The sequence below is a fragment of the Poecilia mexicana genome, unplaced genomic scaffold (assembly GCF_051168715.1).
Source record: "Poecilia mexicana isolate PSO_F unplaced genomic scaffold, ASM5116871v1 scaffold_14, whole genome shotgun sequence".
NCBI classification, from domain to species: domain Eukaryota; kingdom Metazoa; phylum Chordata; class Actinopteri; order Cyprinodontiformes; family Poeciliidae; genus Poecilia; species Poecilia mexicana.
The window spans coordinates 26,990,733-27,017,005 of NW_028263383.1; the positions used below are offsets into that span (position 1 = coordinate 26,990,733).

The 26,273-nt window shown below is 38.1% G+C and overlaps 1 protein-coding gene across 1 annotated transcript in view; it reads left to right on the forward strand.

Moving 5' to 3' along the window:
* tmem132e (transmembrane protein 132E) overlaps positions 1-26,273 on the forward strand; it is a 155,617-nt gene that overhangs the window by 97,791 nt on the left and 31,553 nt on the right. The window contains exons 5-7 of the mRNA XM_088012438.1: positions 941-1,084; positions 12,225-12,430; positions 24,865-25,144. Of these exons, the coding sequence (XP_087868564.1) occupies positions 941-1,084; positions 12,225-12,430; positions 24,865-25,144 (630 nt within the window). The remainder of the gene's footprint in view (positions 1-940; positions 1,085-12,224; positions 12,431-24,864; positions 25,145-26,273) is intronic.

Below are 26,273 nucleotides of genomic sequence, written 5' to 3' on the forward strand. Positions count from 1 at the left end.
AAAAGTGTAATTCTTCCTACAAGGATCATTAATTGACCGACAGATATCTGGAGGTTTATCTGATCTCAGTTTTAAACAACAAATGAGAACTGTCATGAAAAAACAACACTCAAGCAATATTGTTTCAATATTTATCATTTAGTATACACAATGTCAGCATGTGCTCAGAGTTTTTAATAGTTTGGGTCAAATTGTGAGTTTAAATGACTACAACAACCTCTAATTCTTCATTTTACAGACACTTTATGAAAATTTACTCGTCAGTCTATCTAGATGAAATTATGTAATAGATGAATTTTAAAAACTCCGTTCTGCTCTTTTTAGTTCTTGAATGAAACTATTCTACTTATGGTTTCTCTTTGAAAATGGCTGCTGTTGTTTTCTCTGGTCTACCCAAAAATCAGTTTGCGAAGGACGAAAACCTTTACCGAAGGGGCAGAACAAAATATACCATATGAAGGAAAAGGAAGCATTACTGAAACGCCTCATAAAGCATTTTCATTCGTGTTACGACAATGCGAAGCATCTTAAAGTGCTATAACTCCAATCATATAAAGGTTAGATGCATCACACCCTGTGGTGCACTACTCTAAATGTCTATCCTGAATTTTAGACCCAGTATGGAACCAAAACGACTTTCCTGTATGATTAAAGTAAAGGGTAATACTTTCCTGTTCTTTCAAATCTCATTTTCTGTTATTTCCACTCACTCATTGGGAGAAAAGTGCCCTTGAAATGATGAAATCCAAGGAAAGATATTTAAGTGCACAGAAACGAGCTGCGGTCTGGCTCTGAGAGCGTCACCTGGACGGCACGGGGGCCGCCATGGTAATGATTTTTAAATGTGGACTTCACCCACGCTGATGAATTATGGAGGAAAATCACTCCCTGCCTCACACTGTGTCATGAACGCCTGTTTTTTCCACTTCTGTCCCTACAGGACACAGAGATAATCAACACGGCCATTCTGACCGGACGCACCGTGGCCATTCCCGTCAAAATGGTCTCCATAGAGATGAACGGAGCCGTTGCCGACGTCTCAGCCTTTGTGCAATGCAAGTCGTCTAATGAAGACATCATAAAGGTACGGTAAACCACATTTCCCCCATGCCTGTGTCTGGGAGATGTGATTCGGGGCAAATGTAATCCCTTTAGCCCTCCACAGAACCACAGTCACATCATCAGGAAAGCATAAAAAAGACATTTCCAGCTGCCCCACATGTGTTTTTGATTTGATTCCTGCCTTGGATGCGATCAGGGGAGGTAGATATGATTCTATATATGAATCGATAACGAAACAAATGAACAGTAAAAGCTCCATTAGATGCTTTTAGAAGTGCCAAACCTGCAGAAACAGTTCCCACCAAGTTTCTAGTTGTTTCGACAGCAGCAGGAAAACAGTAAAACTCCACAATTATATACTTCAATTAAACTGCTTGAAGTTAGAACTCAACAACTTGTAAGCCACATCTACAACAGCGCGTTCGGGCCATTATAGATAGAAAAAAAATGGAGTCCATTTATGCCAAAATGCCAAAAGATTCAAAAGTTGAAAATTTGCAAGAAAAAATGTTGACATTTTGAGATTAATCTCAGAAAATGTTGACAAAAACTTGGAAATTTACGAATTTGAAAAGTTCTGAAATACCGATGTTTTTTTTTCAAAAATTTCTGAGATCTGAAAATTTCTGCATTGTTTCTAGCAAATTAATGACTTTCTAAAACTCAGAAATTTCCATGTTGTTTTCTAGAAATTTTTTGAGTTCAATCTCAGAATTTCTAAGTTTCTTGGCAGAAATGTAGACCTACAACAGCCCTAATACACAAGACGGTGCAATTGTTTTTACACTCCAGTCAACTACAGCTGTAGCCAAAAGATTCAAAAGTTGAAAATTTGCAGGAAAAAATTGTGACACTTTGAGATTAATCTCAGAAAATGTCGACAAAAACTTGGAAATTTACGAATTTGAAAAGTTCTGAAATACCGATGTTTTTTTTTCAAAAATTTCTGAGATCTGAAAATTTCTGCATTGTTTCTAGCAAATTAATGACTTTCTAAAACTCAGAAATTTCCATGTTGTTTTCTAGAAATTTTTTGAGTTCAATCTGAGAATTTCTAAGTTTCTTGGCAGAAATGTAGACCTACAACAGCCCTAATACACAAGACGGTGCAATTGTTTTTACACTCCAGTCAACTACAGCTGTAGCCAAAAGATTCAAAAGTTGAAAATTTGCAGGAAAAAATTGTGACACTTTGAGATTAATCTCAGAAAATGTCGACAAAAACTTGGAAATTTACGAATTTGAAAAGTTCTGAAATACCGATGTTTTTTTTTCCAAAATTTCTGAGATCTGAAAATTTCTGCATTGTTTCTAGCAAATTAATGACTTTCTAAAACTCAGAAATTTCCATGTTGTTTTCTAGAAATTTTTTGAGTTCAATCTCAGAATTTCTAAGTTTCTTGGCAGAAATGTAGACCTACAACAGCCCTAATACACAAGACGGTGCAATTGTTTTTACACTCCAGTCAACTACAGCTGTAGCCAAAAGATTCAAAAGTTGAAAATTTGCAGGAAAAAATTGTGACACTTTGAGATTAATCTCAGAAAATGTCGACAAAAACTTGGAAATTTACGAATTTGAAAAGTTCTGAAATACCGATGTTTTTTTTTCAAAAATTTCTGAGATCTGAAAATTTCTGCATTGTTTCTAGCAAATTAATGACTTTCTAAAACTCAGAAATTTCCATGTTGTTTTCTAGAAATTTTTTGAGTTCAATCTGAGAATTTCTAAGTTTCTTGGCAGAAATGTAGACCTACAACAGCCCTAATACACAAGACGGTGCAACTGTTTTTACACTCCAGTCAACTACAGCCGTAGCCAAAAGATTCAAAAGTTGAAAATTTGCAGGAAAAAATTGTGACACTTTGAGATTAATCTCAGAAAATGTCGACAAAAACTTGGAAATTTCTGAATTTGAAAAGTTCAGAAATACCGACAGCCGTAGTTGACCAACTGTATAGGGAGCATTGATGTGTCATTGTGCTGTTTTGCACTGGTCAGATTAATGATGTACGTTAAAACATTCAGTAGTGCGAACACCACCACTTCTGTTGGCTCCCATTTTCAGTTCCTTTAAAAAAATTCAAAAACTGACAGAAATGGAGATGTTTGCTCAAATCTTTAAGTTTCAGCCTCAAATGCAGTTAGATTTTAATTTTGACTCTCCAGTGAGCTGTGGTCCCCACTTTGAAAAACACTGTTCTAAACCACAACCACCAGATTTTACTGTCATTATTTATTGAGCAAAAATTAGAACCAAATGAAAAAAAAAGCTGTGTGGAAAAACTAAGTGTACCTGTAAACCCCCCTATCCACTGAAGCCCTGCTTATATGTGGTTCAATAGTCATACATTTTTTAATAAAATGCATCCAGATTATTTATGGAATATTTGTCCATTGGAGAACTTTTTCATAGTGCATATCTAATATATTCAAAAGAAAATGCAGCTTGGGAAGCTGAAATACCAAGATGCAATGCTACTTGACACACCATTGGCTGGCATTTGTAAAGCCACCAATCCAGAAGCATCATTTATTTCCTTGGCACAAATTGGCTGAACCGTCAAAAACAAAAGTAAATAAGACTATACATGCTAGCATTTATGGTCTCTACTGTCCATATTACGATGTCTTTGTTGTTTGAACTTTTAAAAAGGTAGTTTAGCTACTAATAGATTTCAACTGCTCACAAGCGACTGGAATCACTTTTACATAGTTTCTAGGAGTTCACAAGAATCTATGTAAAACTCTTGAATTTATTGATGGTATACTTTCTTTATGACTAATTTGTTAGTAAGTACCCATCAACAGGATGTTTTGAGTGGTGATGACGCACACAGAGCAGGTCAGACATAAAACTGCAGCTGCCAAGACATGCTCTTTTCCTCTGAATGTTCTGGCAGTTATTTTGCTTAAGCCACAATCAAAATAAAGCTTTTGACCTTGATACCCCTGAAGTAACTGCATTTTAAATGTAAGATTTCATTCAGCAAAAAAGAATAAACGCAAATCAGTGGGGGGGGAAATGAAATGTAATGAATAAGAATGATATTTTAAAACAGTCAAATTTGCATAAGAGATCTTATATGTTTATTTAGATTTAGGCCAAATATCTTTCATACATTTAATCACTCATAAATTTCAAGTGGCTGTTTAAATTATTGTAGAGTTGTGGAGTCACCATGGAGGAGCAGAACATGTGTGTTTCTGATCTGCATGTGTGTTTCAGAACCCAACATGTTTCCACACAAATTAACTGAATTACATATTATAATGTTTAACTAAATGCTAAATGCTGCCATTGTTGCTGCTGGTTGTTTTGGTAATCTGTGCAGCTTACTGCAGGACATCTCATAGCAACCATGTGTCGGTTCCTTCCTGCTGGGTTCATTCCAGCAGCTGCTGCTCCTCTTCTTTCTGCCTCTTTGTTTTACATTTTCACAACAATTGTACACCAATTTTCTTTTTTAAATGATTTTAATGACTGTTTGGAGCCAAAAGTAACAAAAATATGGATAAATAGCTCATCCCCACAGCCAAACCATCTGCTTCTCCAAAACCATAAGATAGGCAGATGTGTTTATCGTTATTTTATATGTAACACCCTCAAAGCTGTCTTATCACAGTTTGGATGTGGGAATAACTGCTGCCAGGAACGAGAAATCCATTGATTTTCATTGAATGACAAATACATTTCTTTTTAAGCACAAGATAATGACCACTTCAGTCCATTTGAGCATATTGCAGAATCTGGGTTGATGTTTTCCAATCGATGTTGCACCCTAGTGATACATTTTCAAACTGTGGCTGTGGAAACTGATGTGGGGGGTTTTCACTTTGATTTAAGGGCAGTTTTTGTTCAGCTGGGGTTTAACCAATTCATCTTCTCAGAAGTGACTTGTTCAACTTGAAACAAAGAGGATCCACACCACAGACACAGAAGTGACAGTTGAAACTCTAATGGTCATTAAAACTGATATAAGGCAGAGAACGGCCATTCAAATGTCCAAATATGTTACATTTCAGAGTTTTAATGCATGGGACTTGAAACGTTACAGTCAGACAAATAATGCATCTGCAGTTTCCTCTCCTTTTTGGCAATTATGACTGCTTTTCCTTGTGTTTAGTGTTGATTTTGTTTTTTAAGAAACTAAGGAGACTAACGCTTCAGAAAGCAGTCATTTAGAGATGAAAATAAATCACAAACTACCTTTCTTGTTTGGTCTTGTTTGTTTGAGAGCATTTTGGTTCTGCATCACAATAACCTTGTTAAACAAGATTTTTCTGTCTTTCTTTTTGTAGGTTGTACAATAAAATCTATTCAGTTTAGAAAAGAAAATGTAATTAACCCCAAACAAAACACATCCACTGAAGATTCTCTGGAGGTACAAACAAAAAGGAGCTGAAACCATATTTGTTCGTCTGAAAGAGTGTGTGCATAACTTTTAAAAACAAATCATCATTACCTTTAAATATAAGAGGAATTATAGTATACTGTGTTGTTTTTGTGAAGCTGATTCTGCTTTAAAAAGTCCAAACTTGCATGGTTATTTATCAGATACTGTATGGATACAAACAGCACCATCTCCTCATCATAGTAAAACCTATTTTTAACGTATGTTTCTGGATAAAAACATGCTTAAAGCATAACTCTGACAAATTAGGCTGCCTTTGAAGCTGCTTGTGAAGGCTTGTAACCACAGTAACTGCACTGACTCACTGGGGTTAGATGATTCTTCCAGGCTTTCACAAGTTTGTGCATTAGAGAGAGACTAGAAAATTTAGTTTTTCACATATCGTCTGCCTCATGTTTTTCAGTCAGGGCCGCAGTGACAGCTGCAACAAAAAAAAAGGTTGTTTTTAAGTCAACTTTCTGCCTTTACCAGAGAACCTGACAAGCAGCAAAAAAATAAATAAAAAAGAAATCATTCCTTTTGAACCTGTTTCTGCTTTATCATGTCTCCAACTCCAGGATCGTATTTAAAAGTTTTGGGACAGTTTGAACACGGGAACACATATATATCTGAGCGAGCAGGAGGTCAGAATGTAATCAACTTTAAGTTGTCAGGCTCGTTACTGGCTTCCCCTAAGTGAAATCTTTACATTTTAGCCCACTCATTTCTTCCATTTCAAGAATAATGAATCTGTTCTCAGTGATAATCACATGGAGTCAGATTAATGAAAGCTCTCTCCATGGTCGAGCAGCTCCTGAAGGTCGACTCAGGCAGATTTTACAGACCGGGGCCATGACGCCATTAGTTCTTATTGTGCTCTGTCTGCTCCTGCATATGTCCAGTGTATTCTCTTTCTTATCTACTGGACCAACTTCTCTTTGTACTCTTCGCATCTTGTACTAGAGTTTGCACCTGTTAATAACTTATATGCTTGGGAGAGAACAAATTAAATTATAAATGAGGGCCATGGCAGGATTTTGATCAATGTATCAACTGTATAGACTTGTGTCTTGAAGGTGGGGGTGTTGGTGCTTCGGTTGCCCTGCATTGTGTTGTCAATAGAAGAGAGCAGGTGTTGCAGGGGGATGGCTGGCCTCAGCACATCATTCATCATTTTTCATGATCCATTAAAGACAAGGCGGCGGGCCGTGTGATATTGAGTGGACTTGCTTCGACGATCCTGCCATTGAACATTCTCGGCTAATTTAAAATGAGCCCTTCAAGCCCAGGAAATACATGAGTCATGACAGTTCAATAAAACGACCCTCAGAATGGATAAAAGGGATTCTGGAGAGACTGGGAACCAACCCATGAAAACTGCTGGGTACCTAAAGGGTTCCTGGAAATAACTAGCAGGGTGCCTGCTTGGTACTTCAATGAGTAACAATGCAGATCTCAATACAATGAGTTCTGCATTGTATTGTGATGTGACTTACTTTTCTGTAAGTACCCTGTGGCTATCCTATCCTATCCAATATGTACCCAAAGACACTCTTTCTAGTTCTTTGCTGGGATCATATGGGTAACCTGTAAGTTAACCAGCAAAACCCTTGAGGTACAATGTAAGTACCCTTAAAAAATCCTGTAGGTATTTCTATTAGTACCCCATAGGTAGCCTAAAAGTCTGTTAGTTACCCAGCAAGTTGTCAATAGGAATCCTGCAGGCATATACCCTATTGCAGTGTTTCTCAACCCTGGTCATCAAGGCACACTGCCCTGCATATTTTCGGTGTTTCCTTACTTCAGTCCAGGTGATTTCAATTGACAGGTGTTTGCTGAACTGTGAATCAGCTGAATCAGGTGTTTCACAGCAGGGAGACATCTAAAATGTACAGGGTATTGGGCCTTGAAAACCTGGTTGGGGAAACACTACCCTATAGGGTAACCTGTAAATACCCTGGAGATACTCTGAGGTAAAATGTAGGTACCTGGTAAGGTCTGGACTGCTTTCATTACAAAGGCCCTTAGCTCAAACAGTTTAACAAAAACTACAACAGGCTTCCACTCTTAGTATAACCTTTTTTCAAACCTCTTGCTCTCATTTGGATATTTGCCAACCCACTGGCTGTTGTTTTTTTCCTTCAAACTCTGGGAGTAAAAATAGGTGGGAGGCTGTCATTTTTCTTTACTGTCGCTTTTATTTATTTAGTTCTTTCTTCTCTGGAAATAACTAAGCTGCAGTGTGCATGTAGAGCCTGTAGCAGATAAGCCAGTTTTTGTGTGTGCGTGAACCTGTGTGTGTTCGTGCACGGCTGCTGTAGAAGGTGGAACGACCAAAGGGAAAAAAGCGTGACAGCGTTTCAGGGGGTAGGGAGGATTTGCTGGCCGAGGTGGACAACTCTGACCGTCCCCCACTGATCATTGTCTCCTATGGGGATGTGACTCACGTAACCCCATCTGAGGCCAGAGATAAGGCCCTGTGTCTGCACATCACATCACACGCCTGTGTTCATCCTGCATGACTTCAGTGCCCTGCATGTTTTTCTCCTCCATGTTAGTGTGACACATTTACCTTTGGTAGTACCATGAATTTAATGTGGACCGTAGTTCAAGATCTCAGATTAAGGCCATGTTTGTATTTAATAATTACTGTGAGAACTGGAGCACACTTGGACATTTACAATCTCTGGAATATAAAACTAATATGTCCTGATGGTGAAATACTTGCAGAGGTTAGAGGAAAAAAATTCGGGTAGCCTCATGAAGTGATGATTGTTCCTTATTACATCTAAACAAACAGCTTTTAAGTTCAAAGATCACCCAAACAATGGATAATTTAAATCATCAATAATATCATCAACAGGCTAATGGGGGCTGCTTCATTTAGCCAACCGAGCTAAATGAACTCGCTGACAGTGCCGCTCCTCAAGCAAACACATAATATTCATCACAGAGAAAAAAATGTCAAAACAACCACAAGACACAGTCCCTGCAGAGCTAACCATATGTCAGCTCTGTCTGCACCGAAACACATGCATTATCCCTAAATGACGACGTCATTTGTTAAAATGTCAGAGCAATTAATTTAGTTCAACATTTAATTTTAAAACAAAATCTGGGAGGATTTCTGTTGCACTGCAGTGTGAGTGAGTGCCAAACAGGATGGCTCCATTTTTAAATGTTTTTTTTTTTTTACCTTTTTTTTTGCTCTTGTTGTTTTACAAACAATAAAGACAATCAAAGTGGAGCATACTAAACACAAATACAAATGAGCCATAAATTACTAGGTGGTTTTGAACTTTTTCAGTGTTATAAGGACATTACATGTGCGGATCACTACAAGTTACAAAAAACAGAAGAAGATTTATTCAGTTTTCCACAAATTCAATGGGATATGATGCCACATGTAAGAAAACTATTACAGAACCACACTAAACAATCCTTTCAGTTCATTTAATGGCAGAATACTGGCATCACACTGCTGTTTCTGCAAGAAGTGAGTGAACTAAGTTACATCGCATCATCAGCAATGCTGTGTGAGAGCTCTCATTAGGGTAAAATCACTGAAAGGACAGAAACTGCTGCCTTTATTTGGGAAATTAGTTCAGTTAATGTCACGGAATAAATGTGTGAAACACCCTTTGGTGTTTTCACCTTCACATTAACCCTACCGGTCCTCAATGTGGTGCTCCGAGATCAGCTACGGTTCTGACGCAGCGCTCCCACCATCCGTCTCCACCCAGGCAATCTGCCGGCCCCACGGAGGATGCCACAGAGCATTAGCGGCCGTGTGACGGCATGTGGTGGCTCAGAGTGTGAAAGCCCTCCTCAGCGAGCCCCCTCAGGACCACTGATACCCAGAGTTGCTAACAGCTTTTGACTTGCAATTAGCCAGCCAAGTTTATCAGCGGCTGTAGCTGCAGGAGCTGAAGGGCTCCTCTTCCTCTCCGGGAAGGTTTTTTTTTTTTTTTCGGGCAGTTGGTGGGGACGCGCCAGGCTCATGCTGTCAGCACTCTGTACTATGATTAATCATAGCTGGCTGGGGGTCATAGTGTTGAGTTTTCTGTTTATCTTGTAGCTCTGATCATATATATCGGTAGTTCTTATCGTTTTTGCCACCTCAGAAAATACAGCTTCCAATTCCCATCATAATGAGAGAAATTTTAACAGTAGCTTATGGTTGGGACTTTTTATATAAAAATAAAACACATATATTTACACATTTGCACTGGATGTTTGGTAAAAGGGGACCCGTTATGCAAAATTCAGATATTGTGCATTTTTGTAGTTTCATTTGGGTTTTTTGCTGCTAGAAACTGTCTAATCGATTAAAAAAAAATCAGCAGTCTTTGTAAAAAAAAACAGTCATTTTTTTTTTTAGGGTTTTTTTTGTTGTTGTCTGGTGAGCTGTTTCAAAAACTTTTTTTGAAACAGCTTATTGTTACCTTACCATCCAAGAACCACTTGCTGAATCGTGGTTGTGCAGGAGGCTCCACTTCTGCTTTCCAAAGATGTACAGTTCTCTAATTGTGCATCTGTTTGCAGCTATTTTCACTTCAAATGTTGGGTTGGTGGAGGTGTGGCCAGCAGCAGTTTATCTGGATTCAAAGTGATAGAGCCTTAAACAGCTCATTCTCATTGCAGCACTATCTTTGGTAAGCAGTTGGAGCCTCCATGTTAACCTATGTGAAATTTCATCCCTAAAGCAAAATAGAAATGCAATTGTAAAAGCCCTGAAAAGATCAAGACCCCAACTTTATATGGATTAAGTTTATCAACAGGTTATGAGACAGATTTGATTTTATAAGACCGCCATGATTGGTTAGCTTATAGATATTAAAGTCATATGTACGAAATTTGAAGTTTGTCTTTAAATTCAGTAAATAAATAAAAAATTGCATCAGCTGAACCGAAGAGAGGAACCCTGTCATCTTCCCAAGGCCTTCCACTCCAGCTGCGGTGTCTGCATGTGGGAAATTATATTACCCAGACCTCTTCCCAGTTATGATGAATCCCCAGCCCTGAGAAGACTGGCCAGGCCGACCTCCATTCGCCGCAGATTAGATCCTCTGATTACAATGCCAGCCACCTCCCAGCATCTGATAAATCTTTAGCAGGAACCCAAAAGCAAAGCCCTCCAGTTCCTCTGCAGTTAATAATTTACTGTTGGGGATAGAAGGGTGGGGGGGTATTTATTATAATTCAAATGAAGCTGTGGAGGATTTTCGATTTGATGGGAAATCTGAAAAATGGTTTAGAGTTAAATTTAGAAAAGTCGATATATTGAATTCATGCTCTCTGTGCCTCAAATGATATGCCATTACAGGAATGTGTCGTGAAAGGTGAAATGTGTGAATATGTTTATTTATGAGCAGGTCTAAGCAAAGTTCATCTTAAATGTCAGAAGAGTGACATGTTTGCCTAAGAGCTTCTTGTGGCATATTACGTGTAATTGTTCATAGACGATTACGGCGACACGGTTCTGATGTCAGGGACTTGGTGTAAGCGCCTAATTTGCTCTGCACAAGCTTAACAAACACTGAGGTTACTTGGAAGCACTAATTTGACTGTATAAAGGATGCAAATGAGATTAGAGAGGAACCCGCAGCCTGTAAGCATTTTTGTTTGCAGCAGTTGTTGTCGGCTTTGTTCTGCCGAGCCGAGGAAGCCTCCGGTTTCCTCACTGCGGCCCAACACAGCAGCTGATTTCCACCGATTCATTCCAGATTTTCCCTCAATGTTGGCAGGCTCCTGGAATGTCGTGTTGGTCAGAATATAAAAAGCTTCCAAACTCTTGGACCGCAAGTAAAAAATACGATTTTGTTTTTTTTTTTGTTTTTTTAGTTTTGGGTTTGCAGAGGTCATTCAGAAAATAGACTTTTTTATAGTGTGTAAATCCTGTGAAGTCATCTTTTGTCTAAATATCTGGAAAATGTGCACAGTAATTGTACTTTAATGATCTACAGTTGCATTTAAAATGTAACATCTCATTAATTTTAACAACTCAATAAAGTCAAACTCATGGATCAATTGCACTTAAACTAACATTTTTCAAGAATGAAATTTTGTTTTGATAATCGTGACTTCAGCTAACTTACCATAGAAGATCAATAAAAACATTTTATGTTCATGTTATGACTAACAACCATGTGGAAGACTTCTGATTTGATAGTAATAGAACAGACTGTCACTTATCAAGTGTTTTTAGTTTCTAGAGCAAATGTGTTGGTACACTTAAAGACTTCCCTCTTGTTGTTAAATGTAGCTTCCCAGTTAAGAAACAACAACCTTTTTGAGTTCTTTCTCACTTTTATTCACTATTCAATAATTATTACACCCATTTAGCATAAATACTGCCTTATATACAGCAAAACCCAAAATCTTACCAAGTATTTTTATCTGGTTTCTATTGCAAATACTGAAGTAAAGTTAAAATAAGGCAAAACTAAATGACATGTTAATGAATAAATGCAATTAAAGTAAACTCTGTTCCTAATCAATCTACACAATATTGACCAATCCATACAGGAATAGAAAGTAAAAAGAAATCAAATCTTCATACCTCTGGAGTGCATCTGATTACTTTCAAGGGAAGCAAATGCATGTTCTGTTTCTGCCCAAACTTATTAAGTGTTCTACTGTGATTTGTAGCAGAAACTCCACGCTGTGCCGTACGTATCATCACAAATCTTTGAGATTCTCCCCCCGGGCCGATGTGACCATTACCATATAGATGGCCTCTGACGGCTGACCGTGATCTCTTCCAGGTCTCCATGAATTGCGACTATGTGTTCGTCAACGGCAAGGAGACGCGGGGCTCCATGAACGCCCGAGTCATCTTCAGCTACGAGCACCTGAGTGCTCCGCTGGAGCTCACCGTCTGGGTGCCCAAGCTCCCCCTGCAGGTGGAGCTCACCGACAACGCTCTGAGCTTCATCAAAGGCTGGAGGGTTCCCATTCTGCCTGACAGAAGGTGAGGCTGGGCTACACACATGCGCGCACACACGCACTCGCTCACCAGTGAGAGTTCAGTCTCTTCCTTTTTCTCCAAGTTATGTTCCTGGGGTTCAGGGCACAAAACCTACTTTGGTGAAAGTTTAGTTTTCAGAGATGGATCCCCATTCATCCTATTCATGTCTTCTTTGAAAAATGAAAAATTGATAAATGTTAGTAGATGTCAAAACTTTCATACCATTGCATCATGTTGCATCCAGCCCTTTACATTCCTTTTACTTCCCTCTCGTTCTTTCTACTGACATTCTCTCTGTCTTTATCTGGTTTAATCCTAAATGCAGCTCTACTCATTCATATTTGTCAGTTTTATTCTCCATAAGTTTAAGAAAAATATACATTTCTGATTAAAATTCAATATTACAAGCCAATTTCTATCGTCTTATTAGAAGAGTTGAAACTAAAACTGCCCTAAAAAAAAGAGGGCAGCTCAATTAGGGTCTTTTCACACCATTAGACTTGGTGTGACTGGGGACCAAAATTGCAACATTTGTTACATTCTCAGCCGCTGTAGTTTTCTTTCACACTGCAGTATGTCAAAAGATCCAAACTAATTGAAAAACCTGTTCCCCTCTCGCCTGCTGTGGCATTACTCCATGAACCACTGAAGGAACCGACATGAAAACCTCTGAAGAAGACATTGATTGCAGCTGAAAAAGACATGGAGTGGCATCAGGTTTTTGCAGTTGTAGGATTTCTCTTTAGTCTTTGGTAAAAGACCATGCGCCATTTCTCCGGCTGGCGCTAAACTCTCACATTTGTTTTGGTTATGTTTACCCAGAATGCCCTGCACTGTAGTCCACTTCCTTGCTTTTGGAGGGGTCTCTGGTCCGCTTGGCATTCACATACGCATTCAAACCGTACCAGAGTTCACTTCATGCATGTCTTATTTCAAGTGCACTAAGATATTTGCTCTAGGAAAACACTTGCAGCTTTAACTGCAGAGGTACTGGCACTCATTAGCCAGTACATAGAGTAAATACTGGCTAATGATAAATGTATTCCACATGTTTTCAATAATTTCTTTTTAAAAGCAAGTGCAGTTTTACTTGCGCTTCACATTTATCTTCTACTTTGGGTTTTCTAGCACAAAAATCCATTGAAACTGTTCTTACTCTAAGAAAAGGGTGAAAGAGTTCAATGGGTTTAAGTACTTTAGCAGGGCACTGTATTATAGAGTGATTGTGGCAGTGAGAGTCCAATGAGCATGGACTTTTTTCCAGTCCAGGATAAAGTCAGGAGATAAAAACAGGACCCCTGGAGTCTTAATGCTTGTGGCTGCTCAGCAGGAAATGGCAGAGAAGGTTGAGGCGCCCCAGATAACACCAATATGGAGGAGAAACAATACAAAAAAGGCAGTCTGGACGGCATAGTGACACCATACTTTGAAAGTTAAAGAATAAAGACTTTGGGCTTATTCAGACAAAAATAAATATTGCACAAAGATGACAGGATGAATGGCATTTAAAAATAAGCTGGAGGTTTGATTGTGAGCGAACTGAGGGAACAGCTCTTATTTCTCAAAGAAAAAACAGAAAAATAAAAGAACTTTCTGGATTTTGCCTCAAAATTTGAAGCAAAAGCATATTGACACCTGCAATCCATGCTGTCCATCAGTCTCAATATTCTAACTTTCAAGCAATAGCTGCCTGCTGCCGTTGTCTGCAGAGTTTGTGCTGTTTATAATCTTTCTGAGAGGCTCATTTATTCTCTTTTTGCAGTGTCAGGGTTTCTGATGGCTACAAAGTGCTGCACGTACAAGTCTGTAACAAGATCAGCCAATCGATGTGGCAGTGAGTGATTATGAGTGGCGCTTAATTTGTGGCAAAAGCCAGAGCACGTAAAGACTTTGTGTGCACAAATGCAGCCTATTGACCACGCGGACAATGGCCTATATCTCCTTCCCTGTGACTTTGTCGTTTTTCCTATAAGTATCTGCAATATGAACAGTAGCTTTAGAAGGAGTGCTGCACTGAAGCAACAGTCTGTTTCAGTACTTTCATTTTCCAGCCACCTTTGAGTGAGAGGTACTTGGTACATCGCTAACAGCTGGTCTGTTGTTAGGCCAACTCTCAGCCAACGGTAGTTCAGTAGGAAGTTAACATAACATTCAGGTTTCTGACTGTTTAAAGTTAGAAGCACCCACAGATGCGAAACCCTCAACTGCAAACTCGACCACTGTAGAAGCTGTGCTTTCACTTAACCAGTGTATTAACATGCATTAAAACAGCCACTCTATTGATCCTTTGTAGCTACATCTAATACCTTTGAGACACCATGATGGACGTCAAAAATGAGGGATTGGAGTATTGAATGGAGTGACTGCGATTGTTTGCCCAAGTGTTTTTTGTCAGTATAGTCATGGTAAAAGTTCAACCTGTCAAGCTTCCCACTTTTTGGTGACATGGACGATTCTATAGTTTTGAAACATAGAAATTTGGTCCCATTTTAGCAAAAACTAAAACTCACTAATTGTGACCCAAGGAAGAGCAAATATCTGGATATTTATTTAGTAACTTCAGGAAGTACCTGGATATTAATTGTGCTACATAGGCAGGTTTGCTAAATTCTTCCTGCTTGTTTTCATGAGGAATTATGCAAGAAGTATATTATCCATGAAATGAGTTCTGAGTTTTAAATATAGTAACAAGTTGAGTTTTCAAAACCTCTCACAACTGACTCAATCAAGAAATGCAAAACCATATCAGAATGTGCTTCCAGTTAAACGACACGTCTCGCTAAGCTACAGCTCTTCTAGCTTAGGTGCCACATTAGTTCAGCTCTTACCTGTTGGATATTTTCCCCAAATGAATTTCAGTGTATAAACATCGCTCAATTCACCTTTAAATATAGTAACAAGTTGGTACCTGCTGCATCAGACAACTGAAAAACAAAACACGGCACGTAACATGAAAGGACATGTCCAACACTGACGACAGAATATCACTGAAAACATGGAGGTTCCTGTGGGAAGGCCATTCTAGTCGACATCAACGGTTTCATAGTCTGAATGTGGCATCATCAAAAGTGACTGGCAGGCTTTGTGTGCAGTTTCTTTATGTGGCAGAGAAACCCACAGAAAAGTAAAGGGTACATGCTGGTAGTAAAATCAAATGACAGCATGCAGGAGAGAAAAGCTTCACCTGTGGTGAGAGGAAATCCCGTGGCTTAGCTGTGTGGCAATCAAAGCAGCCAAAAAAAATGCTTCACTAAAGGCTCCTGATTACTGCTGTCATGAAGGCAGTGAGGAAGTTGGTATGCACAGAAAATGACTTGGGAAAAACAGGCCTGGACTGCAGCTGCATCTTTGTCAAAAACTTTCGTGATGTGAAGGATATTGAGGCCAGATTATTCACAATTAGGTTTAAAGTAAAGTTTTATTTTGAGCAACATAATATCAGACTTAGTCTGATGTAAATGATACAGTGGACAACCACTGCACACAGTTTACTGTGACTCTGGTGTAATCTTTTTATGGTGGGTGAAAAATCTAAGTGATGGTTAAAATTTGCTGGAGATGTTGGCATACTAAAATTAGGATTAGCATGCTTTGTTGACTCAGGCCACTGTTGTTTTTGTCAGTTTTTGGTTATATAGAGTATTACTTCTGTAAACTATGTTTGCTATTTTAGAGGGCATTTTTTACTGAACTTTGCATCCTGGGTGGAACATTTTACCTACAGTTAAAATGCACTAAATTTAACTGGATGGCTGGGGTGATATTAGCATGCTTGTTTTTTTCTTGTTTTTTTTTTCTTGTTTGTTTGTTTTTTTAATCTATTTTAAATATAGTATGCAACCAATGTGAAAATTTACCTAAAACTTAAACCCAAACGCAATTAGTTATTGACTTTAGCTTTTGCATGCTCGTATAAGGCTCTGTGTATTTTTAGCCATTTGTAGTGATAGCTCACAAGCTGAGTAAACCAGTTTTGTGGTACGAAATTATATATTTTTAGTGATCAGTGAATTAAAAATGCTTTGTTTTTGAAAAATAACATATTGGAGATTAATACAGGAGTGTAATCTTATCTGAAAGACTCATAGAAGTCTTTGTCTGGACTCAGTTTTATTAACAAATGTCAAAATATCTTTAATTACTACACATTAATTCCCTCTGGATAATTTTTTTTAATATTGTTGCTCTGCAATATGTTTTCCAAGCAGCCAGGCTCATTTACAATTCCTTCATTTCTCTGACTGCACCGTAAACATGCTATTTGTATTCAGGTTTGGGTAGAAATGAAATTGGTCTGTTGACGTTCCCTGGCAGTGGCGATGGTAGCCATCCATGTTAGTTCTAATGCCCATATTAAACATTTTGTTCTGGAATTGTTTTTGGCTTCTCTGTTTGAAATATTTTAATAAATCAAAGAACCGTAATGTAGGACTGCATTCTTTATTAGGAACCTGACTTATAGTCTTCTACTCCTCCTCGGCCCATTTTCTCACATCTCAGGAAAGTGCAACACACATTCATCCTGAACAGCTTTCTGCGTTCTTTACACATTGCTACATCAGGTCTGCATCTTGGCCGTGTTGTTGGAAATAGGTTAAGATGAGTATGACACACACATGGCCGCCTCGCAGCACCGTTTGCACTTGAGAGCATCATTTTGTGAGAGGAAGCGTTGCTGCTTTCCACCTGAGGCAAAGCATCTAATTGGACCAAAACAAGCAACTACCCGTAAAATCCCGGATAACAGATCGGAGGCTGGAAGACGTCGGAGCTCCGTGCACTTTGGATAACAAGCATGTGGTAATCATGTGCAAAAACAAAATATCTCAAATAGCTTCTGTACAGCAATGAAATCTTCCTGGTTCTTGTTTTGCCGCAGGGTTCAGATAAGAAAAGAAAAAATTGTCCATCATTTCCAAGGAAAACTACCATGACACGTTATTCAGTTTGTTTTAATCATGAGTTTTGCAGCATTGATTGTTGAAACAGTTTGTATTCAAAAATTGTCCAATATTTTTAAAGAGAAATATCACAACATGTATATGTCAATCTTGTCTTTTAACTTTTGTTTTTACTACTTCTAGCATAGCTACTAAACAAGGTTATAATAGTTAACTAAAGCTAAAGAAATAACAAAAACTGAACTTGAGAAAACATTTTCCTTAACTGAAATAAACAAAAATAGTAATTAATAGGAAAATTATAACTGGAGTTATACCATGCGTTTATAAAACTAGCTTTATAAATATATTCATTAGCCTTTCAAACTGATATGAATTCTGCACCTAAAAATTTATCAAAGTATGACAAAACTAAAATTACTTCTATAATTGATAAAAACTAAACATTTAATTTATAATAATTAAAAACTAGAAAACGCATTCTAAACTGGATTACACAAAGAAAAAGTCACAAAATAAGTTTAAACTATAATAAAAAATAAAATAAAACTATTATAACCCTGCTACTAAACTAGCAATAATAGAAAGTAAAATAGTTGCTTTTCAGGTTTTAGTGTCTGAAAACAGAGGTTTGAAACAACTATCAGCGTGATTAGCAAACTTTGACTATACCATAGAGGTCAAGTAACCCCAGCATCAACAATGGCACTAAATCAAGTTTGCCGTTTGGTACACTTTGGTCTTATTTATTTACAGTCATTATGATTTACTATGATAAATTAGATGTGTATAAAAGCTTCAGAGGTAATTGTAAATAATTATAAGCTATAAGATAGAAAAAAGATATCCAAGATAATTTATTGGACTGTTTACTGACCCTAACTAACTTCTGTAGCTCATCATCACAATGACAGTCTGCAATAAAGAGAGTTATTGTCTTTTTATTCATGTCAATCTGGCTCCCATTTACTCATCCCGTCTGCTGTTTTCTTCAACATGAGTCACTCTGACCCCTTCGGACGGCCCAGGGTCTCCCGGCCTGGAGTGGGCCTTTGCTTCGGCGCAGCAGAATTGCTCACTGGCTGAGTTATCCAGCAAGATGCTCTAAAAAAGGAAAGGAAGTGTAATCGAATGAGCAACCCATGTGCACTGAAGCTGCAGCTTTGTGTTCTTGTATCAGAGATTCTAACAAGACCAGACAATATGTTTCCAGAGGAGGAAAGAAATCACCTTTTCAGGTGCACAGTCTGGAAGGCAAACTCTCAGTGACCTGAGTCAAGTTGGTAAACTCTTACACTAACTCTTATTTAGGATCTTTCTGCTGTACACTGCCTTGTTTTTCCATCCCTTGAACCTTTTTTTCAATTTTGCCACTTTAGAACTGCACATTGCAATGGGTTATATGTTGATTTATTGTGATAGGCAAACACAGTATACCACATAATTGTAAAGTGGAAAGAAATTGTTCAAATATTAAGCAAATAAACCCAAATGTGCAGCAGGCATATGCACTCAGACCCTCTGAGACGAGCTTCAGTGACCTTCATTGCCTTTTTCCTTTTACCATCGCAATCACATAGAAACTGTGATTATGTACTTCACAAAACCCAACCTCATATAAACAGTAAAATATTTTTATAGAAAACTATCCTAATCTTTTACACATTTATATTCCTCTCAGATGGAACAGCGTAACTCATGAGTGAACTCCGTCTAAAATTGATCGAATTACTTTCAAATCTACTTGAAGTCATTCCAAAACAGTTTCATACCCTGGTAGGCGTGCAGCATGTTGTAGGTCGGTCCAAAGTTCAGAATAAAAAGTTTTGTTGTACCTTGCACAATTATTTTCAGGCCATGATTGCACAATATTTTTATTTAAAATATGAATTACATCTAGATTTGTATTATTGATTTAAAATGAAAGACCTAAAGTACAATCTGTGAGCTATTTTAATGTAATGTAAATTTTTTGTGTAATTGTTGGAGTCTGGCAACCTGATGTGGACCTTGTAGATTGCTGAAAACTTCCAAAACAGTCAACATTCTACGGTGGCCGACAGGTGCAAATGCGCAGCAAAAGAGAAAACATGCAAACAAAAGAAAAGACACACCCCCGAATCAAATGCAGCAAACAAAAAAGAAAACACCCCCGAATTAGAAAACACCCCCGAATCAAATGCAGCAAACAAAAAAGAAAACACCCCCGAATTAGAAAACACCCCCGAATCAAATGCAGCAAACAAAAAAGAAAACACCCCCGAATTAGAAAACACCCCCGAATTAAATGCAGCAAACAAAAAAGAAAACACCCCCGAATTAGAAAACACCCCCGAATTAGAAAACACCCCCGAATTAAATGCAGCAAACAAAAAAGAAAACACCCCCGAATTAGAAAACACCCCCGAATCAAATGCAGCAAACAAAAAAGAAAACACCCCCGAATTAGAAAACACCCCCGAATCAAATGCAGCAAACAAAAAAGAAAACACCCCCGAATTAGAAAACACCCCCGAATTAAATGCAGCAAACAAAAAAGAAAACACCCCCGAATTAGAAAACACCCCCGAATTAGAAAACACCCCCGAATTAAATGCAGCAAACAAAAAAGAAAACACCCCCGAATTAGAAAACACCCCCGAATCAAATGCAGCAAACAAAAAAGAAAACACCCCCGAATTAGAAAACACCCCCGAATTAAATGCAGCAAACAAAAAAGAAAACACCCCCGAATTAGAAAACACCCCCGAATTAAATGCAGCAAACAAAAAAGAAAACACCCCCGAATTAGAAAACACCCCCGAATGAAATGCAGCAAACAAAAAAGAAGACACCCCCGAATGAAATGCAGCAAACAAAAAGTGTTGAAAACGGAAGTGCTCCAGACCACTATGGGGAGTCTAACAAAAAATAGCTGTGTCCGAATTCAGGCTCTGCATCCTTTAAAGCGGGTGTTCAGAAAAGCAGCAATGGCGACAAAATAATTTTTGCTGTATTACACTTAAAATTACACAAAATTATTTTTTACAATGTTTTTAGGCGAGAATGTAGATGTATAGATCTGAAATATCTGCTCGGTTCATTAATAAATCACCTACTTCCAATATTGCTCCGACGTTTTCGGAGATGTCTTCTCCCGCTGCATTAACAGCCAGCTTCACTCGCAAGCTGTCAGCTGGCCGGGCGCTCCATGTAGATATTAATAAAGTATTTAATTTATTCCTGAGCAAATGGGTTTGACTGATTAAAGTTAAGCCTTCAAACATAGTTTATTTAACTGTAATGTCTTACTACCTGAGATCTGGAGAGTATTTGAAAATGAATAATATCCCTTGTATACATTAAACATTTTAGAATCAGACAGATTTTCTTTTTACTATGGAACAACCTTTATTACAAAAGGTGAAGAATAATACAGAAATAAAGAGTAAAAAACAACTGAGTCCGTTTTTTTTACTTCGTTGCTCTGTGCTTCACGTTGTCACGGTTGCTAAGCAACATAACGCCGAGATGGAGGCTAGGCAGCTAGCCGGAGGCTTCAGCTTCTCTCTTCTGGTCGTCCATATTCGTGGCCTTCGAAGGATCCGTCTTCTGTAGATCGGGCCGTTTCTCACATAGACATAATAAAAGGACAGACGCCTAATGGACCGCTCTCGTGTTATCAATACATACTTATATAAGTATACAAACATAAATAAATAATCATTAATACTGAATAATATACATTAGGCTATGCATGATTATGCACGCACACACACACACACACACACACACACACACACATATATATATATATATATATATATATATATATATATATATATATATATATATATATATATATATATATATATATATATATATATATATATAATGTTTTCCAGCCTACGAGTTCTGGTTTAAGAGTGATTCAGCAGCTGAGATTGGGTCCAAAATCCGATACGAGATTCATCCGTGCTGTGCAGTGAATCTGTCTCTTCCTTCTTCCTCACGTCGTAGGAAACCTTCAAAACAAAAACGGGACATTTTCGAGTTATCCTACGTTGACTGAGTTAAATAATTAAATAATAGCCATTGTCATCTGTGTAAACTTTGCTGGTGAATGTTATGATTTTTATAATATTGTTTCATTTCTATAGTAGGCTCTTGTATCAGATAATCTAAATGTTGGAGAATGACTGAAACATTTTAAGATTTACGGAATCTCGTTAGCTGTCAGAGCGGGGGCTGAACACCAAGCACTATAGCTAGCATTAGCTGGTATTTCGCCAGTGGACATAAATACAGTATAGTAATATTCTAATCACAAAAATACACAGTAATATGTCCATCTTACTTGCGAAAAGTCTGTCGAGCCCTCACGTCAGTAGTCCGTCGATCCGATCAACAATATTCCGCAGTGCTGAAGGCATCTTCTGCTGTTTTGGTTGAGCAAAGCAAAGTGTATTTGCGCCGGAGCAGCCAATCGTGGGGGGGAGGGTGTACTCTTTTATTATGTCTATGCTTCGAAGGATCAGTTTCTCAGGGCCCTTGAAAGGATGCAGAGCCTGAATTCGGACACAGCTATTTTTTGTTAGACTCCCCATAGTGGTCTGGAGCACTTCCGTTTTCAACACTTTTTGTTTGCTGCATTTCATTCGGGGGTGTCTTCTTTTTTGTTTGCTGCATTTCATTCGGGGGTGTTTTCTAATTCGGGGGTGTTTTCTTTTTTGTTTGCTGCATTTAATTCGGGGGTGTTTTCTAATTCGGGGGTGTTTTCTTTTTTGTTTGCTGCATTTAATTCGGGGGTGTTTTCTAATTCGGGGGTGTTTTCTAATTCGGGGGTGTTTTCTTTTTTGTTTGCTGCATTTGATTCGGGGGTGTTTTCTAATTCGGGGGTGTTTTCTTTTTTGTTTGCTGCATTTGATTCGGGGGTGTTTTCTAATTCGGGGGTGTTTTCTTTTTTGTTTGCTGCATTTAATTCGGGGGTGTTTTCTAATTCGGGGGTGTTTTCTAATTCGGGGGTGTTTTCTTTTTTGTTTGCTGCATTTAATTCGGGGGTGTTTTCTAATTCGGGGGTGTTTTCTTTTTTGTTTGCTGCATTTGATTCGGGGGTGTTTTCTTTTTTGTTTGCTGCATTTGATTCGGGGGGGTGTCTTTTCTTTTGTTTGCATGTTTTCTCTTTTGCTGCGCATTTGCACCTGTCGGCCACCGTAACATTCCCTCTTTTGACTTAGGTCAAGGTAAAGCTGACTGACAAACAGGGGGACACAATTTGTAAGAAGTTATCATTACATTTCAAGAAAGAGTATAAAGATTTTGAAATTGAGATTTTTCTAAAACTACAGAATCTCTTTAATATATGAAACTGACAGCAGTGGCCACACGTCTGCTAATGCTCTAGTAGTGGAACTAATTTTTTATTTAGCTCTTCAGCACTTTTGCTAACTTTGAACATGCTTATTGTACTTACCTTCCCCTTAATGAATGTTTCCACTACTTTACCTTTTGTAAGCCTACAGTTGAATTAAGTTCAACACCTGTGTTGAAGTTTTGGTTTTCGAATGTTAATAAATCTTTAAGTAGTTACACATTCATATTCCTGCTCGAATTTTGAAAATGGTAAAGAATGTTTATGCAACGAAGTTTTTTCCACCAAAACTTTATTTCAAACAAGAAACATACAGGCACAAAATAAAACCCGGACAATAGAGGATAAGATATGAATATAAATACAAAATCTAAGGGAATTGTTGAACATGTAAATTATAATGTCAAAATTAAGTTGGTGCCCAAGGGTTGTTTTCTTTCAAGGGCAGATATAATTTGAATTGAAGTTAGCATTTACCATTAGCTTCCACTAAATACTGTAGTGTCTTAGCATAGCTAATGTTTATGATTAATCCTTTAGGGTCAGAGCAGCTAACTGTTTAGTTAGTGGTGTCCACCACTGGGAACTGGCCAATGTGTAGCTGTGTTCTAGGTCATTTTTTTTCAGTGCTAATTTATTACATAAAATGTCAGTTTTTTGGGGGGAAAAATGTAATAAAAACGTTAGTATTTGAACAAATATCTTCTTTTAAGTTATTTTTAAGTATGGATCTCCCTCTCATCCAGACTGTATTGGTGTACCTCAAGGCTCTGTTTTTGGTCTCTGCTAGTTTTAATGTATGCATTGCCCTGTTGGATAGATATCACTGTGATGCAGATGACATTCAGTACGTAGATAATGCTGAAGAGTAAATGACAGACAGTTTTGTTCTATAGATAATTATCTATATCTATAATTATCTATAACTAAGGAGACAACTTGGGCCTCTTTGTTCTTCTGGCATAATTTTTGATTCTGGTTTTACTTCGGACGTACATACCAAATCTGTTTGATCCTATTGTAATTATCTGAGAAATATTACCATACTAATCTCTATTGTCTCATGTCCTGAACTGGAAAAAAGTATTCATGCTCTTGTGAAGGACTTTATGACTATAAGGTACTCTATAAGTAACATTCTATATAAATACTTAACTTTCTGAAATTTATGGATATGGATTTATTTAAGATATTGTGCTCTAATATTTCAAAATGGTTTTGAACAGCAGTTTTCCAGGCTTCTGGCAGTTTGACAGAAAAAAATATTTTAAATATATATTTTAGGGATTTTCGACTCTTTCAAAATGGTTACTTTTCATCTTTTGACAACTTGCCTGTATGGATTTGACAAAACCCTGGGGTAATAAATAAATGGATTGACAAAGAGTGACGAGGCAACCTATTTAGAGTCTTTGGAGTGGTTTTGTTTTCAGTGCAGTCTTTTGAAAGCAGCACTTTTTAAGGCAGACCTGGCAGATTGTGCAGCCTGTTGAGGGATGTTGGGTAATTCATACATTTTGATGTCGAGCAGATTTCACTTAGTGCGGGATGCACCTGGCATGCCTGACCTCGCTGCCCAAGGCTCCTGTGATTAAAAACGGGCATCCATCCAGAACCCTGCTTTGAGGTGATTAGCGGGTTTTTTTCTGCTGCCTTGGAGGACTTTGCCCTCATCGCCGTGAGAACGGAGAGATTGATTGATTTGTTCGGAGAGGTGCCAAGATTCTTCCCAGTATTATGATGTGAAATCATACTGTTATTGGAGGCCCTGAAGAACAGAAGGATCATGTCGCAAAGTAGACGTGGTGCTCGGGATAAGTCAGTGAGATTCTACTGGTTTTAAATAAGAGATGATGGAAATTAAAATTTTCTTCATAAATTTCTGACAAGTTCTGATATATTTCTTAGACCTTTAAATGGAGTAGCTTCTTAACAAATAAGCAATTTGTGATTGGGGATCATTAAAGTATATTCTGTTCTAAAATAGTGCTGGACCTCAGCTTGGGTTGCTAGGTAACAGGCTGGGCTTTGCGGAGCAATGTGTAACGTTTCATCCTGAAGGTTTTTGAAACTAATCAATGTTTTTTTTAAGCACGTGGGCTGTTTATAGAACAGTAAAGACACACATTTTGCGTAACAGGTATCCTCTGATACATATTTGGGTGTTTTTCTTCTCTCTGTCCAAGGAGCACTAGGGACAGCGATGCAGATGACGATGACGACGACCGGCGAACGAATCGCGGCTGCGCTCTCCAGTACCAGCGGGCCATGGTCAAAGTGCTGACCCAGTTCCACACCACTTCTACGGAGGGAACGGATCAAGTCATCACAATGCTGGGGCCAGACTGGCAGGTGGATGTCACAGACCTCGTCCAGGACTCCCTGAAGGTGGTCGACCCAAAGATCGCAGAGCTGGTGGACAGGACGATTCTTGTGGGCCTGGAACTGGGCTCCACTGTGCTGAAGGTGAACCAACTCATACATTAGTGACGAATGCAGCTTTATTGTTAACTAAAACCAATTAAACCTGCAGTATTTATAAAATATATTCCTTTACGAGCTCTTCTGCCTGCTCTCAGTGCTAACTTTAAACAATGAATGAGAGTTAGAAGGCGGGTCTTAGTGCTGTCAATCACCCTCTGTGTGGCGCTGCTTATCTAATTCACAAACTATCACCTTAACCTATTCAATTGAGGGTGGCTGAGGTTTAGATTTTCTTCTTCTGCGATCTTGTCGATGCGTCCTTAATGTGATCCTGGAGTAATTTTGGTAGACTGGCCTCTTCTGGGAATGTTCATTATTATTTCATATTTTCTCCATTTGTGAATAATTGCTCTCTGTGGTTTGCTGGATTCCAAAAGCCTTAGCAATGGCTTTGTAGCCCCTTTTCAGACTAATAACTGTCAATTACTGGATATTTATTGGTTCTTGAGGTGGTGTGTTGCTTTTGTTCTGAATTTATTTTTGTTTTGTTATGTTTTTGCCTACTTCATGATTTGAGATACGCTTTATTTAAGTGATTTCTTGGTTGTACACGACTGATAGTCATCAGGTCAGTGTGTGGATACTAAAAATGAACATGTGGCAGGTAAATTACGACTGAACATGGAGGATAACTATATTTTCACACCAAGCTAGTTTGGATCTTTTTAAATTATCATTTGAAATTTGCTTTTTTGCACTTACCGTTTGATTTTTATAATATGTTTTTTTAATAATCTGAAACATTGAACTAATCATCTTGTAGAGAGGCAATGCTTTTGCACAACACTGCAGGCTCTGGTGGCTTTGAAGGGAAACCTCACAGCACTTTTCTGCATAATGAGGATAAAGTAAAATTAATGCATGCACCTTGATGTGATGCAAGGAAAAGGAAGTGGAAATCTTTAAATGCTTTTTAAGAAAGTCCCCAGTGAAAAGGGCTGCATTAGGTAGATGGAAAATAAAACACTTAAAGACTCTGTCCTCTAAGTCCCCCTTAATGACATAAGTGATATCACTTAATGCTAGTTCAGCATCTATGTCTTTGAACATGAATAAAAACTGGAGATCCTTTGAATATTCTAGCCTTACATAATTTAAGTTTGATTATTAT